The sequence below is a fragment of the Ranitomeya variabilis genome, chromosome 2, assembly GCF_051348905.1.
Source record: "Ranitomeya variabilis isolate aRanVar5 chromosome 2, aRanVar5.hap1, whole genome shotgun sequence".
In the NCBI taxonomy this organism is placed as follows: Eukaryota; Metazoa; Chordata; class Amphibia; order Anura; family Dendrobatidae; genus Ranitomeya; species Ranitomeya variabilis.
Genome location: NC_135233.1, coordinates 777,998,916 through 778,013,889, shown reverse-complemented (window position 1 = coordinate 778,013,889; position 14,974 = coordinate 777,998,916). Strand labels below are relative to the sequence as shown.

Sequence of the window (14,974 nt, the reverse complement as noted above, 5' to 3'; positions counted from 1 at the left end):
AACTTTTTTATTTTCCGTCAATATGGCCATGTGAGGGCTTGTTTTTTGCGGGCCGAGTTGTACTTTTGAACGACACCATTGATTTTACCATATTTACCAAAGTGCAATTCCACAATTGTTTTTTGGATTTTTTTTTTTTACCATGTTCACTAACTGCTAAAACTGATCTGCCATTATGTTTCTCCATTCTCAATGTTGCCATTTTTCGAGACCTGTGGCGTCTCCATTTTTTGGGATTTGGGGCCGGATGAGGGCTTATGTTTTGTGCGACGATCTGACATTTTTATTGATAACATTTTGGTGTATACGATCTTTTGAGCGCCCTTTTTTGCATTTTATTGCAATGCTATAAAAAAAAATGTACTGTATTTTCTGGCGTATAAGACTACTTTTTAACCCCTGAAAATCTTCTTAAAAGTCGGGGGTCGTCTTATACGCCGGGTGCCGTCTTGTACACCGAGTGCAGACACCAATGTGTATATGGTGGGTGGGGGGGAGTGGTCCCGATGACGAAGAGGGGGCGTCTCACAGGAAAGTGTGAGTGGAGTATCCCCCATTACCTCATTGTAGCTGCAGCATGGGGTCTCTGTGCTGGGGAGAGGCGGCAGCTGCTGCTCCTCTTTGTGCCACATGGGTGCTGTGCTGTGGGGCGGTGGCCGCCGCCGCTCCCCAGCACCCCACACTGCAGCTACAATGAGGTAATGGGGGATACTCCACTCACACTTTCCTGTGAGATGCCCCTCTCTTTGTCATCAGGACCACTCCCCCCCAAAAGGCACATTAGTCACCGGCCCTATAAGACGACATACGGCGTATAAGAAGACCCCCGACTTTTAAGAAGATTTTATATTTTAACTGGAAAAGTTGGGGGGTCGTCTTATACGCCCAGTCGTCTTATATGCCGGAAAATACGGTAATTCTGGTGTTTCGATTTTTTTTCTCGATACGCCGGTTACCGATTGGATTCATATTATTATATTGATAGATCGGGCGATTCTGAAAGCGGAAATACCAAATATGTGTATATTTGATATTTTTTGTTGTTTTATTTTGAATGGGGTGAAAGGGGGGCGATTTGAACTTTTATATTTTTTTCTTTTTTAAAATACATTTTTCTTTTACTTGGGAGACTAGAAGCTGCAATCATCCAGCCGCTGTTGGGCGGCGCTCGTAGCTATCCAGCTATGACAACCACAGGGGTTTCCTAGCCCTGCTGACCACGGGTTGTCAAGCCAACCCATCGGCGACCCGAGGTCATGTGACACGGGTGCCAATGGGAGGAGGTAAATGACGCGCTTCCTGTGCGTACATGTTAAATGCCACTGTCAGAGTTTGATAGTGGCATTTAAAATGTTAACAGCCGTGGGTAGATCGAGATTCCACCAGCGGCTGTTAGGGGAACATGTCAGCTGATCAGATCAGCTGTCATGTGCCAGAAAAGGTGCGGGCTCATCGCCGGAGCCCGCATCAAACGTCCAATGACGGACTCTGCCCGTCATTGGACGTTAAGGAGTTAAAGGTAATCTGTCAGCAGGATTTCACCCCCAAAATATTTATATGTGCATGTAGCTCTTTTATAGACAAGTATACCAAAGTCTTTACATGGTCAGTCAGTTTCTCTTTTACGGGAAATCAGCTTTTGAATAGATATGCAAATGAGGCAAAAGAACCATTTGTAAATGTTCGACCTTTGTCACTCCAGCTGTGTTCCCCACCAAGTACCGCCGCTTCCTGCTTGACTCATGGCTACTTTGCCTTAAGTCACACAGCACAAAGACTGTTAGTCAAGCAGTGGAAGGAGGTGACACTTGGGGGGAATAGAGCTGGAGTGACAGAAGATTCAGACATACTGCCCTATTTGCATATCACTTAAAACACTGATTTCTCAGTAATGGAAGAACTGACTGGCCAGGGTAAGGTATTGACGAACTTGTCTCTTAAAGAGCTATACACACATATTAATAGTTTGGGTTCTGAAATCTTGATGACAGATTCCCTTTAAATACATTGCCACCCCCCCCCCCCCCCCAAAAAAAAAAAAAAAAAAAAAAAAAAAACCACACAGGGGTTGGCTATACTGATCGCGTTTTTTAAAAATAGAACAAAAAAACAAACAAAACAAAACAGGTAATCAGTGAATTATTAAGCCAGCTCTGTGGGACAATAAATTCTGTCTATACACAATATTTTTGTGCAAACCAATAATTTAATATATCAAATTCATAACAAAATGTTTTTACCTGTAAATATTCCTGAAATTCTTCTCTTTTGGATTTTAGAAACTCATAGTTTTTAGGACCAATAATTCTTTTTGATGGAAGCTGGGCATCTGGAAAAGTGCCTAAATATGAAGAATGTGGCATAAATTAAAGGCAGTGGGGCACCTAGTGCAATGAAATCTTACAGTGTTCCTATGTAGATGGCAATGTTGACACCTGCTACCCTATAAAAGAAAAAGCTATATCCTACATCGATCCTATATACACGGGGAGCCTTTTGTTCTTATAGACACCTTCCCAAAGCTCTGAAAAATGTACATTACAATATACATTGATGATAGTTGTTAGTCCATATGCATATTGTGTTGAGAACGGAGATGTCCGCAGAGTCTATTTGACTAAAGCTACATTGCTGCCATCTAGCGTTCCTATAAAGTAATAAAATAGTAACAGTTCAAGAAATCTGTCCAGCATGGAAAGTTCTGAAACTTTATATATCTCTTTATTAGCGAATTTGTATTCATTCCTGTGGAGAAAAAAAAATCATGTAAGTGGCCTCCAAACCCCTGCTTTTCCCAGGTCTATTTGCCTGCCTTCAGCTGAATTGGTATCAGAATGCAGTTCTCCAGAGTACAGATGATGGTAGTGAAAGGGTCTGCACCTTTTTCTTCCTCTGAGTGTTGTGCTCATCAGAATAATCCCCTGCAGCAACCCTTCCCCAGAGTTATGGAGACACAGGTCCTGACCAAACCCTTTCATTGCTATCATCTGTACTCCATATCAGTACGTACTGATATCAATACTAAATACCTAAATGTAGAGGGATGAATTATGACATGACTCGACTAACCTAAATGTATTAAATTGGTAAAGTTCCCATAAGGCACAATAGAACATATACAACCAAGCAGGGCTGTGGAGTCGGAGTCGGAGTTAGTTTTGGTTGGAGTCGGAGTCGGTAGAAATGTACCAACTCCGACTCCAGCTTTAAAAAAAATGTATTAATATTTCATAATTGAACTTTCATATGAATTTTATAAATGTTACTCAAATATATATGTTTTATCAAACTATGAACAACAGTGATAAGCAGTTCTGCTGGAGATAGAGACATTTCTTACTTGTAAGATGTAAGCACGTTGTATCTGTATGTTGTATGTGGAATTTCCTGAGGAAGAGGTCGCACTGACCTTGAAACGCGTTGAATAAACCACCTTTTAAATTTATTATCCTTGGAACTTCATCATTAAGGCAGCGCGGATTTAACCCACACCTCCTGCACAGTTTATATTTTCATATGGCCGCTGATCGGCTTGTGGATCTGCAGCAGCCGAAATCGCTACATGCTCTTCATTCAACAAAATCAGGTGAGCAATTCTAAGAAAGCTCTCTTGGTTATCTAAAGGATAAGACCCTATTTTGCGCTTTGTGTCTCCATTTTTTTTCCTATAGTTACTTCTTTGGTGTCACTGTTCTCCACTGCCCGTATCTATTCTTATACTTGGTTAACCTCATGCTTCCCCAACCCCCTACTTACAATGTATGAAACTGAAAGTGAAAATGTGTAGCAAATTCTTAGTAGTAAAGCTCCTCCTCTAGACTAGATGTTTACTAGGTGTGCATCTTCCAAGTATCTCACAGCTGATACTCAGAAGAGGAAGACTGTAAGAAGTATTATCCTTTCAACAAACTTTGCATCGGTTAACTGTGAGTACATGAGGAATAACAGTATTACTGACCACTATATCAGTTGTACGACCTGGCAATAATTTTGTACAATTGTTTTTAGGAAAAACAATTGTCATTTGGATTGTGAATGCAGAATTAAAAACCTGAGAATGTCAAAGAAGCGTCACATTAAATCAGCTGTATTTGAACATTTCACCATCACTCAAAACAGAAAACATTATGTCTGTCAGTGTATGACAAATGATCCAGATGAAAACAAATGCTGTGAAGCCAAGATCAGTGCATATTCAGGCAAAGATAAAAATGCTCCTACCAGAGCTTCTAATCTAGAGACATTTACAGCGCTTTCATCCAGAAGTACTGAAAGCAGTGGATGAGAAAGACTGCATCCAAACCAATGAACCAGTGCCCAGCTCTTCCAGCCAAACAAAGGAGCAGAGAACTTTGCAACCATCAGTTGCAAGATATTTTGTCAGTGAGAGAGTTACTGTGACAATGACAGTAGATACATTTAAAAAACAGATCATAGAGCTTGTTGTAAAGGATAGTGTGCCTATTTCATTATTTTCACGACCAGCTTTTATGTGTCTGAAAGGGGAAATGGCCCGCAAGCTTGTTTCTCTGGAGAGAGAGTATTAGAAAATTAGTAATCGAAGAAGCTTTTAACCCCTTCACCACCAAGGGTGGTTTGCACGTTAATGACCGGGCCAATTTTTACAATTCTGACCACTGTCCCTTTATGAGGTTATAACTCTGGAACGCTTCAACGGATCTTGGCGATTCTGACATTGTTTTCTCGTGACATATTGTACTTCATGTTAGTGGTAAAATTTCTTCGATATAACTTGCGTTTATTTGTGAAAAAAACGAATATTTGGCGAAAATTTTGAAAATTTCGCAATTTTCCAACTTTGAATTTTTATGCCCTTAAATCACAGACATATGTCACACAAAATACTTAATAAATAACATTTCCCACATGTCTACTTTACATCAGCACAATTTTGGAACCAAAATTTTTTTTGTGACGGAGTTATAAGGGTTAAAAGTTGACCAGCAATTTCTCATTTTTACAACACCATTTTTTTTTTAGGGACCACATCTCATTTGAAGTCATTTTGACGGGTCTATATGATAGAAAATACCCAAGTGTGACACCATTCTAAAAACTGCACCCCTCAAGGTACTCAAAACCACTTTCAAGAAGTTTATTAACCCTTCAGGTGTTTCACAGGAATTTTTGGAATGTTTAAATAAAAATGAACATTTAACTTTTTTTCACACAAAATTTATTTCAGCTCCAATTTGTTTTATTTTACCAAGGGTAACAGGAGAAAATAGACCCCAAAAGTTGTTGTACAATTTGTCCTGAGTACGCTGATACCCCATATGTGGGGGTAAACCACAGTTTGGGCGCATGGCAGAGCTTGGAAGCAAAGGAGCGCCATTTGACTTTTCAATGCAAAATTGACTGGAATTGAGATGGGACGCCATGTTGCATTTGGAGAGCCCCTGATGTGCCTAAACATTGAAACCCCTAACAAGTGACACCATTTTGGAAAGTAGACCCCCTAAGGAACTTATCTAGATGTGTGGTGAGCACTTTGACCCAACAAGTGCTTTACAGAAGTTTATAATGCAGAGCCGTTAAAATAAAAAATCATATTTTTTCACAAAAATGATCTTTTCACCCCCAATTTTTTATTTTCCCAAGGGTGAGAGAAGAAATTGGACCCCAAAAATTGTTGTGCAATTTGTCCTGAGTACGCTGATACCCCATATGTGGGTGTAAACCATTGTTTGGGCGCAGGGCAGAGCTCGGAAGGGAAGGAGCGCCATTTGACTTTTCAATGCAAAATTGACTGGAATTGAGATGGGACGCCATGTTGCATTTAGAGAGCCCTTGATGTGCCTAAACATTGAAACCCCTAACAAGTGACACCATTTTGGAAAGTAGACCCCCTAAGGAACTTATCTAGATGTGTGGTGAGCACTTTGACCCAACAAGTGCTTTACAGAAGTTTATAATGCAGAGCCGTAAAAATAAAAAATCATATTTTTTCACAAAAATTATCTTTTCACCCCCAATTTTTTATTTTCCCAAGGGTAAGAGAAGAAATTGGACCCCAAAAATTGTTGTGCAATTTGTCCTGAGTACACTGATACCCCATATGTGGGTGTAAACCATTGTTTGGGCGCAGGGCAGAGCTCAGAAGGGAAGGAGCGCCATTTGACTTTTCAATGCAAAATTGACTGGAATTGAGATGGGACGCCATGTTGCGTTTGGAGAGCCCCTAATGTGCCTAAACATTGAAACCCCCCACGAGTGACACCATTTTGGAAAGTAGACCCCTTAAGGAACTTATCTAGATGTGTGTTGAGCACTTTGACCCAACAAGTGCTTCACAGAAGTTTATAATGCAGAGCCGTAAAAATAAAAAATCATATTTTTTCACAAAAATGATCTTTTCACCCCCATTTTTTTATTTCCCCAAGGGTAAGAGAAGAAATTAGACCACAAAAGTTGTTGTGCAATTTGTCCTGAGTACGACGATACCCCATATGTGGGTGTAAACCATTGTTTGGGCGCATAGCAGAGCTCAGAAGGGAAGAAGCGCTATTTTACTTTTCAATGCAAAATTGACTGGAATTAAGATGGGATGCCATGTTGCGTTTGGAGAGCCCCTGATGTGCCTAAACATTAAACCCCCCCACAAGTGACACCATTTTGGAAAGTAGACCCCCTAAGGAACTTATCTAGATGTGTTTTGAGAGCTTTGAACCCCCAAGTGTTTCACTACAGTTTATAACGCAGAGCCGTGAAAATAAAAATTATTTTTTTTTTTCACAAAAATGATTTTTTAGCCCCCAGTTTTGTATTTTCACAAGGGTATCAGGATAAATTGGACCCCAAAAGTTGTTGTCCAATTTGTCTGGAGTACGCTGATACCCCCTATGTGGGGGGGAACTACTGTTTGGGCGCATGACAGAGCTCGGAAGGGAAGGAGCGCCATTTGGAATGCAGACTTAAATGGATTGGTCTGCAGGCGTCACGTTGCATTTGCAGAGCCCCTGATGTACCCAAACAGTACAAACCCCCCACAAGTGACCCCATATTGGAAACTAGACCCCCCAAGGAACTTATCTAGATGTGTTGTGAGAACTTTGAACCCCCAAGTGTTTCACTACAGTTTACAACGCAGAGCCGTGAAAATAAAACATATTTTTTTTCCCACAAAAATGATTTTTAGCCCCCCAAATTTTTATTTTCCTAAGGATAACAAGAGAACTTGGACCCCAGAAGTTGTTGTTCAATTTGTCCCTAGTACGCTGATACCCCATATGTTGGGGTAAACCCCTTTTTGGACGCACGGGAGAGCTCGGAAGGGAAGGAGCACTGTTTTACTTTTTCAACGCAGAATTGGCTGGAATTGAGATTGGACGCCATGTCGCGTTTGGAGAGCCCCTGATGTGCCTGAACAGTAGAAACTCCCCAATTCTACCTGAAACCCTACCCCTAACCTCACCCCTAACCGTTTACTGAACATTTTCTGACAGTCATAAGTGCCACGTATATAAGTGCCACTTATTTAAGAGCCACGTATTTAAGTGCCACGTATTTAAGTGCCACGTATTTAAGTGCCACGATATTTCAGTGCCACGTATTTCAGTGCCACGTATTTCAGTGCCACGTATTTCAGTGCCACGTATTTCAGGCACTGAAAAATACGTGGCACGTAAATACTTCAGTGCCACGATATTTCAGTGCCACGATATTTCAGTGCCACGTATTTCAGTGCCACGTATTTCAGGCACTGAAAAATACGTGGCACGTAAATACGTGGCACGTAAATACGTGGCACTTAAATACGTGGCACTTAAATACGTGGCACTTAAATACGTGGCACTTAAATACGTGGCACTTAAATACGTGGCACTTAAATACGTGGTCACTGAAATATCGTGGCACTTATATACGTATATACGTATATAAACGTATATTTCAGTGCCACGTATTTCAGTGCCACGTATTTCAGGTTAGGGGTAGGGTTAGGGTTTTTTGTTTTTTTCTTGTTTTCTTGTGTTTTTCTATAAAAACGCATGCGTTTTACCGCGTTTACATGCATTTTTTCACACATGTGGTTTTTTTAAAAAACGCATGCAGATAAAAACGCAAGTGTGAAACCAGACTAAAAGACGCTTTTTATAGCAAAAAAGTTTTTGCGTCTCCACATTTTGAGACCTATAATTTTTCCACATTTTGGTCCAGAGTCATGTGAGGTCTTGTTTTTTGCGGGACGAGTTGACGTTCTTATTGGTAACATTTTCGGACACGTGACCATTTTTTATCACTTTTTATTCCGATTTTTGTGAGGCAGAATAACCAAAAACCAGCTATTCATGAATTTCTTTTGGGAGAGGCATTTATACCTCTCTGCGCTTGGTAAAATTGATAAAGCAGTTTTATTCGTCGGGTCAGTACGATTACAGCGATACCTCATTTATATCATTTTTTTATGTTTTGACGCTTTTATACGATAAAAACTATTTTATAGAAAAAATAATTATTTTGGTATCGCTTTATTCTGAGGACTATAACTTTTTTATTTTTTCGCTGATGATGCTGTATGGCGGCTCGTTTTTTGCGGGACAAGATGACGTTTTCAGCGGTAACATGGTTATTTATATCCGTCTTTTTGATCGCGTGTTATTCCACTTTTTGTTCGGTGGTATGGTAATAAAGCGTTGTTTTTTGCCTCGTTTTTTTTTTTTTTTTCTTACGGTGTTTACTGAAGGGGTTAACTAGTGGGCCAGTTTTATAGGTTGGGTCGTTACGGACGCGGCGATACTAAATATGTGTACTTTTATTGTTTTTGTTTGTTTTTTTAGATAAAGAAATGTATTTATGGGAATAATATTTTTTTTATTATTATTATTTATTTAGGAATTTTTTTTTTTTTTTTTTTACACATGTGGAAATTTTTTTTTTTTACTTTTTTACTTTGTCCCAGGGGGGGACATCACAGATCGCAGATCTGATAGTGTGCACAGCACTCTATCAGATCGGCGATCATACTTTCATCGGAGCAGGCTGCAGCTTTCATCTGCAGCCTGCTCCGACCCGGAAGTGCTCCCTGCAGGACCCGGATACAGCCCCTCGGCCATTTTGGATCCGGGGCCTGCAGGGAGAAGACGTTCGGTACGAGGTGAGTACATCACCTTGTACCGATCGTCTCAGGGAAGCCCGCAGGGAGCCCCCTCCCTGCGCGATGCTTCCCTGTACCGCCGGTACACCGCGATCATGTTTGATCGCGGTGTGCCGGGGGTTAATGTGCCGGGGGCGGTCCGTGACCACTCCTGGCACATAGTGCCGGATGTCAGCTGCGATATGCAGCCGACACCCGGCCGCGATCGGCCGCGCTCCCCCCGTGAGCGCGGCCGATCGCGTATGACGTACTATCCCGTCGGCGGTCATGGGGGCCCACCCCACCTCGACGGGATAGTACGTCAAATGTCGGGAAGGGGTTAAACAAAAGGAAGAACTTAAAAAACTATCAAGGGACGCTTTCTGTTTCTTAAAATGGATGCCTGCACACGTCACAGAGTGAACTATTTTGCCATCAATGTCCGATTTGTTTGTGAGAAAAATGAAATAGTTACCAAGACATTGGAAGTAAAAGACACCAAAGCTCATCACACCAGTGAGTTTCTCCAGGTCTTGGTGGAAAAGGTTCTGCAAGACTATGAACTTAAAAAAGAGCAAGTTCTTTCTGTCGTAACTGACAATGCTTAAAATATGATAAGTACTATTAAGCTAATGAATGAGAGTAATGATGGTGACCAGCAGCTAGAAGAACATTCTGGGTCCACAGACACAGAAATGTTTGAAATAGAGGAACACAGTATTGTAACTGAGGAGCAAACTGAAGTTGCTTCAGATGAACAGCAACATGATAGTTTAGATGATCTTGTTGAAACTGTGTCAATACGTTCTTTCATTCATCACATGCGCCGTGTTTGTGCATACGCTACAGCTGGCTATAAGAGACAGTCTGCAAGAAGGACATGCTGCTGCACTGATTGGCAAGGTGAGAAAATTGGCTACTGTTGCCAGAACCCCTAAAGTTCACTCAATTTTGAAGAGACGTGCTGGAAAAGGGGAAATTATTGATCAAGCCACACGATGGGGCAGTACTTACTTAATGATTCAGCGCTTGGTTGAACTGAAAACCTTTCTTGTAGACATGGCTAACCCTCAACTGACGCTAAATGAAAGTCAGTGGAATCAGGTGACTGAGCTGGAAGAATTGCTAGAGCACCCATTTACAGTGACTAAAAAATTACAAGCAGAGGACTTAAAGGGAACCTGTCACCCCGTTTTTTCCGTATGAGATAAAAATACTGTTAAATAGGGCCTGAGCTGTGCATTACAATAGTGTATTTTGTGGACCCCGATTCCCCACCTATGCTGCCGACATACGTTACCAAAGTAGCGAACTCTGCTTCAGGAAAATGGCCGCCGCGATCTCCATCTGAGCACGCGCGGCATCCCGCGGCCATTTTCCTGAAGCCCCGGGCAGCAGAGCGCTCCATCTGCGCACGCGCGGCCACAGGAAGATGGCCGCCCCCACCGATCACCAGGGGAACAGCGCAGATCGCACTCTTTTCCCTCCCCTGTGCAGTGGATTCTGGACTTGGGCATGCGCAAACCACTACACCACCAACGGAAAAATAAGCAAGATCTGGGGGAAGACACCACACCCATCTGACCAGACCAGCCTGATTGACAGGCGAAAACGGCTACTTTGGTAACGTATTTCTGCAGCATAGGTGGGGAATCGGGGTCCACAAAATACACTATTGTAATGCACAGCTCAGGCCCTATTTAACAGTATTTTTATCTCATACGGAAAAAACGGGGTGACAGGTTCCCTTTAACTCCAAGTATTTTCTTAAAGGAGTGGAAGAACCTGATGTTTCGCCTGTCCCAAAGAGGAGGGTTAATTGCAAGTGGCATTGCTACATCAATGAAACGGAGAGAGGAGCTACTATTACAAAATAACATTCTTTTGGCAGCTGTTTATGTAGACCCAATGCATCGGATTCTTCTAGATGATCAACAGCTAACTAAAGGAAAAGAAGCTGTTTGAAATAGCAGTAAGGATGAAAGGGTTGCAGAACAGTCAGGAGGAACAAGAAGAATTTGGTCATCCTGCCATATCTTCACCCTCATCAACTGATGAAGAATTTAATTTCGAAAAATATTTGGATCACAAGGACCATGCAAAGTAGTTCCCGCATAGAAAAAGAGTCATCCCCATCAAAGAACACAGCCAGTACATTTCAGCAGAATTTTTCATGTGCACTAAAAGAAATTGAGAAATTTGACCGCTCATCAAAAATAACAGTGCAACAAGCGATTCCTCTGTATCCTGACATTGTCAGAGATGTTGCCCGAGTGGTTACTGCTTTGCCACCAACCCAAGTTAGTGTAGAGAGGTTGTTCTCTGCTCTCAAAATAATTAGATCAGATTTGAGGGCATCCATGAAGGAGGATCTGACAGAGGCAATACTTTTTCTGAGGACAAATGTATAGATTTCTTCTTATTAACTGCATAACAGTGTTTATTGCATATTTACTTACAAGAGTTTAGAAAAGTTTATAAAAGTAATGTGCTATATTCTAATTGTATTCTAATAAATATAGTTTTTGCTCTAAGTGGTCTGATTACTTATATGATGGTGAGAAACTGAATAAGCACGATGTTAATATTTTACAACAGTAAATTTATTGTTACAAATTGGCCATTTATGAAGGAGTCGGAGCCGGAGTTGGAACCTGATAAAATCCAGGAGTCGGAGTCGCAACTGTGGCTTACCGACTCCACAGCCCTGCAACCAAGGAAGAAAAAAAAGTGTGCCAGGAAAAAAAATACCACTGTCTCTTGGTAATATTTATCTTTTATTCAATAGATTAAAGGAAACTTACAGGTGCTTCTCTCAAAATTAGAATATCATCAAAAAGTTTATTTATTTCAGTTCTTCAATACAAAAAGTGAAACTCACATATTATATAGAGTCATTACAAACAGAGTGATCTATTTCAAGTGTTTATTTCTGTTAATGTTGATGATTATGGCTTACAGCCAATTTAAACCTAAAAGTAATTAACTCAGTAAATTAGAATAATTAACAAAAACACCTACAAAGGCTTCCTAAGCATTTAATAAGGTCCCTTAGTCTGTTTCAGTAGGCTCCACAATCATGGGGAAGACTGCAGACTTGACAAATGTCTAGAAGGCAGTCGTTGACACCTTCCACAATCAGGGTAAGCCCCCCAAAAAAGGTCAGTGCTAAAGAAGCTGGCTGTTCACAGAGTGCTGTATTCAAGCATATTAATGGAAAGTTGAGTGGAAGGAAAAAGTGTGGTAGAAAAAGGTGCACAAGCAACCGGGATAACCCCAGCCTTGAAAGGATTGTTAAGAAAAGGCCATTCAAAAATTTGGGAGAGATTCACAAGGAGTGGACCACTGCTGGAGTCATTGCTTCAAGAGCCACCACACACGTATCCAGGACATGGGCTACAAGTATCGCATTCCTTGTGTCAAGCCACTCATGACCAATAGACAATGCCAGAAGCGTCTTACCTGAACCAAGGAGAAAAAGAACTGGACTGTCGCTCAGTGGTCCAAGGTGTTTTATCAAATCAAGATCCCAGAGTCTTGAGGTGAGTGGAGAGGCACACAGTCCCAGCTGCTTGAGGTCAAGTGTGAAGTTTCCACAATCAGTGATGGTTTGCGGAGCCATGTCATCTGCTGGTGTAGGTCCACTGTGTTTTATCAAGACCAAAGTCAGCGCAGAAGTCTACCAGGAAATTTTAGATCACTTCATGCTTCCATCTGCCGACAAGCTTTTTGGAGATGGAAATTTCATTCTCCAGCAGGACTTGGCACCACCCCAAAAGTACCAATACCTGGTTTAAAAACAACAATATCACTGTGCTTGATTGGCCAGCAAACTCGCCTGACTTAACCCCATAGAGAATCTATGGGGTATTGTCAAGAGGAAGATGAGAGACACCAAACCAAACAATTAAAAGCCAATTAATGGCACACTAAAAATAGACAAGACAAAAACCTAAGTGATTAGTGCCCTATTACCTTCACAGAAAAGGGGAACAACACACAACAATTAACAATAAGAAACAAACCAACACTGGTAGTATTAGAATGGCTTCCAATCTATAATCGTGGCTATTATTTCCACAGGCTCACTGCCACTAAGCCAGTAAATGTAGGAGTTACTGCAATATATTGGACATAATCCCATATACAATCCTTATTTCTAGCTATCCTTTGTAGATATGAGGGATTTACAGGGATAGATAGTTTGGGACAGCCTACGTTGAGTGGGGGCGCCATATGTGCAGGTTTCTCCTAGGGTGCCAACCTCCGCGATAGGCAGGGAGAGGAGTATAGATACGTAATAGGATATCCGTAGGGTCACTATTTTTCCCACGTTTTTTTGTCGGTGGTGTCCCGCATATATGAACTCCTTCCCTATCAGTATTCCTTTACCAATTCATTTTTTTCATAATAGGGATTTTTGGCAAGGGATTATCAAATTACATATTCATATGGGGGTAGGATAACTACCGTGAGTCCCTCCCGTCCTTACCTGTCTATCTCATCCTATTGGTGGATACGTAGGGGGAGTATTGAGAGCTATTCAGGGTATTTAGGGAGGCACTTTGCCTCCGTTCCACTGTATATGGGTGTTGAAATACGCTGAGTGTCTTGAATCATGCCAATTGGTGAACAGGTTGAAAAGTTGTTTTTTGAAAACTTCAATACTTTTCCTGTTTTCTTATAGTGCTAATTAAGCAGGCAGCGCAATGGTTAATACATATAATAGGTGCGCTACATTAACAAGCACTGTATCGGATTAAATAGCATGAACACATGCATTTATGTCCCATCATTTTTTGATTATTACCCGGTAGGAGTCTGCCCTTGGACTTTGTATTCCGCTAGGCTTGGATATGGTGGTGCGCATGCGCCACCGAACGGAGATACTAAGCGTCCAGGGAAGCAGGGGAGCGTCTCAGATTGCCTGGCAACACAGGAGGAAGCTCAGGAAGCACGTCACACGCCAGGGGGCGGGGCTTACATAGCGCGGCACCGAGCTTAATTTATAAATATCACAGAAATGGGGAGAGCCGCAATGGCAGCAGCATTCTCCCCTGATGAATCTACAAAGAAGAAACGCGTCGGGAGACGCCTTCTAGAGCACGTTACCCATACACCAGGGTTGGATACGAGGCGGATGGTGATAGATGAATGGCTGGAGATGATGAAAATGCGGTGAGATCCACCCAAACATATGGGAACAATATATTTATGTGATCGCATACATCCCAGCATTCTTATAACATCCCACCTATACTAACCCTTTAGGGTGCCATAAAGTTAACCCATCTGGGAACACTCATAGAAGTTAAAATGAGAAATACATGTATCCCATAGATTTATGGATGGGTGACCATGAGGATATGGCATCTTTATAGGTTGGGTATTTGTGCTGCCAACTTGTACTGACAGGGCTCCAATCTAATATATGGTACTTTCTAGTATGTATACATACATGGAATGGTAATATGCTGTGTTTCTTATGGTAATACACTAAGCATAATGCATTACTGTGACTGAAAGGCCATTTAACAAAAATGGAAAGTTGAGTACTGCATACATAGTGTGTAGGTAGGTGAATACTAAAGTGTGACCTAATTGTAGGTTAATAAGTTGATGTCCAATATATTGCAGTAACTCCTACATTTACTGGCTTAGTGGCAGTGAGCCTGTGGAAATAATAGCCACGATTATAGATTGGAAGCCATTCTAATACTACCAGTGTTGGTTTGTTTCTTATTGTTAATTGTTGTGTGTTGTTCCCCTTTTCTGTGAAGGTATTAGGGCACTAATCACTTAGGTTTTTGTCTTGTCTATTTTTAGTGTGCCATTAATTGGCTTTTAATAGTACCTAATAAAGGTTAATTTTTATCCAGT

The 14,974-nt window shown here is 41.3% G+C and overlaps 1 protein-coding gene across 2 annotated transcripts in view; it reads right to left on the bottom strand.

Moving 5' to 3' along the window:
• Positions 1–14,974, bottom strand: part of SNX14 (sorting nexin 14) — a 113,190-nt gene that overhangs the window by 22,232 nt on the left and 75,984 nt on the right. For both annotated transcript variants that reach the window (XM_077289782.1, XM_077289783.1), the window contains one exon: positions 2,241–2,341. In XM_077289782.1, the coding sequence (XP_077145897.1) occupies positions 2,241–2,341 (101 nt within the window). The remainder of the gene's footprint in view (positions 1–2,240; positions 2,342–14,974) is intronic.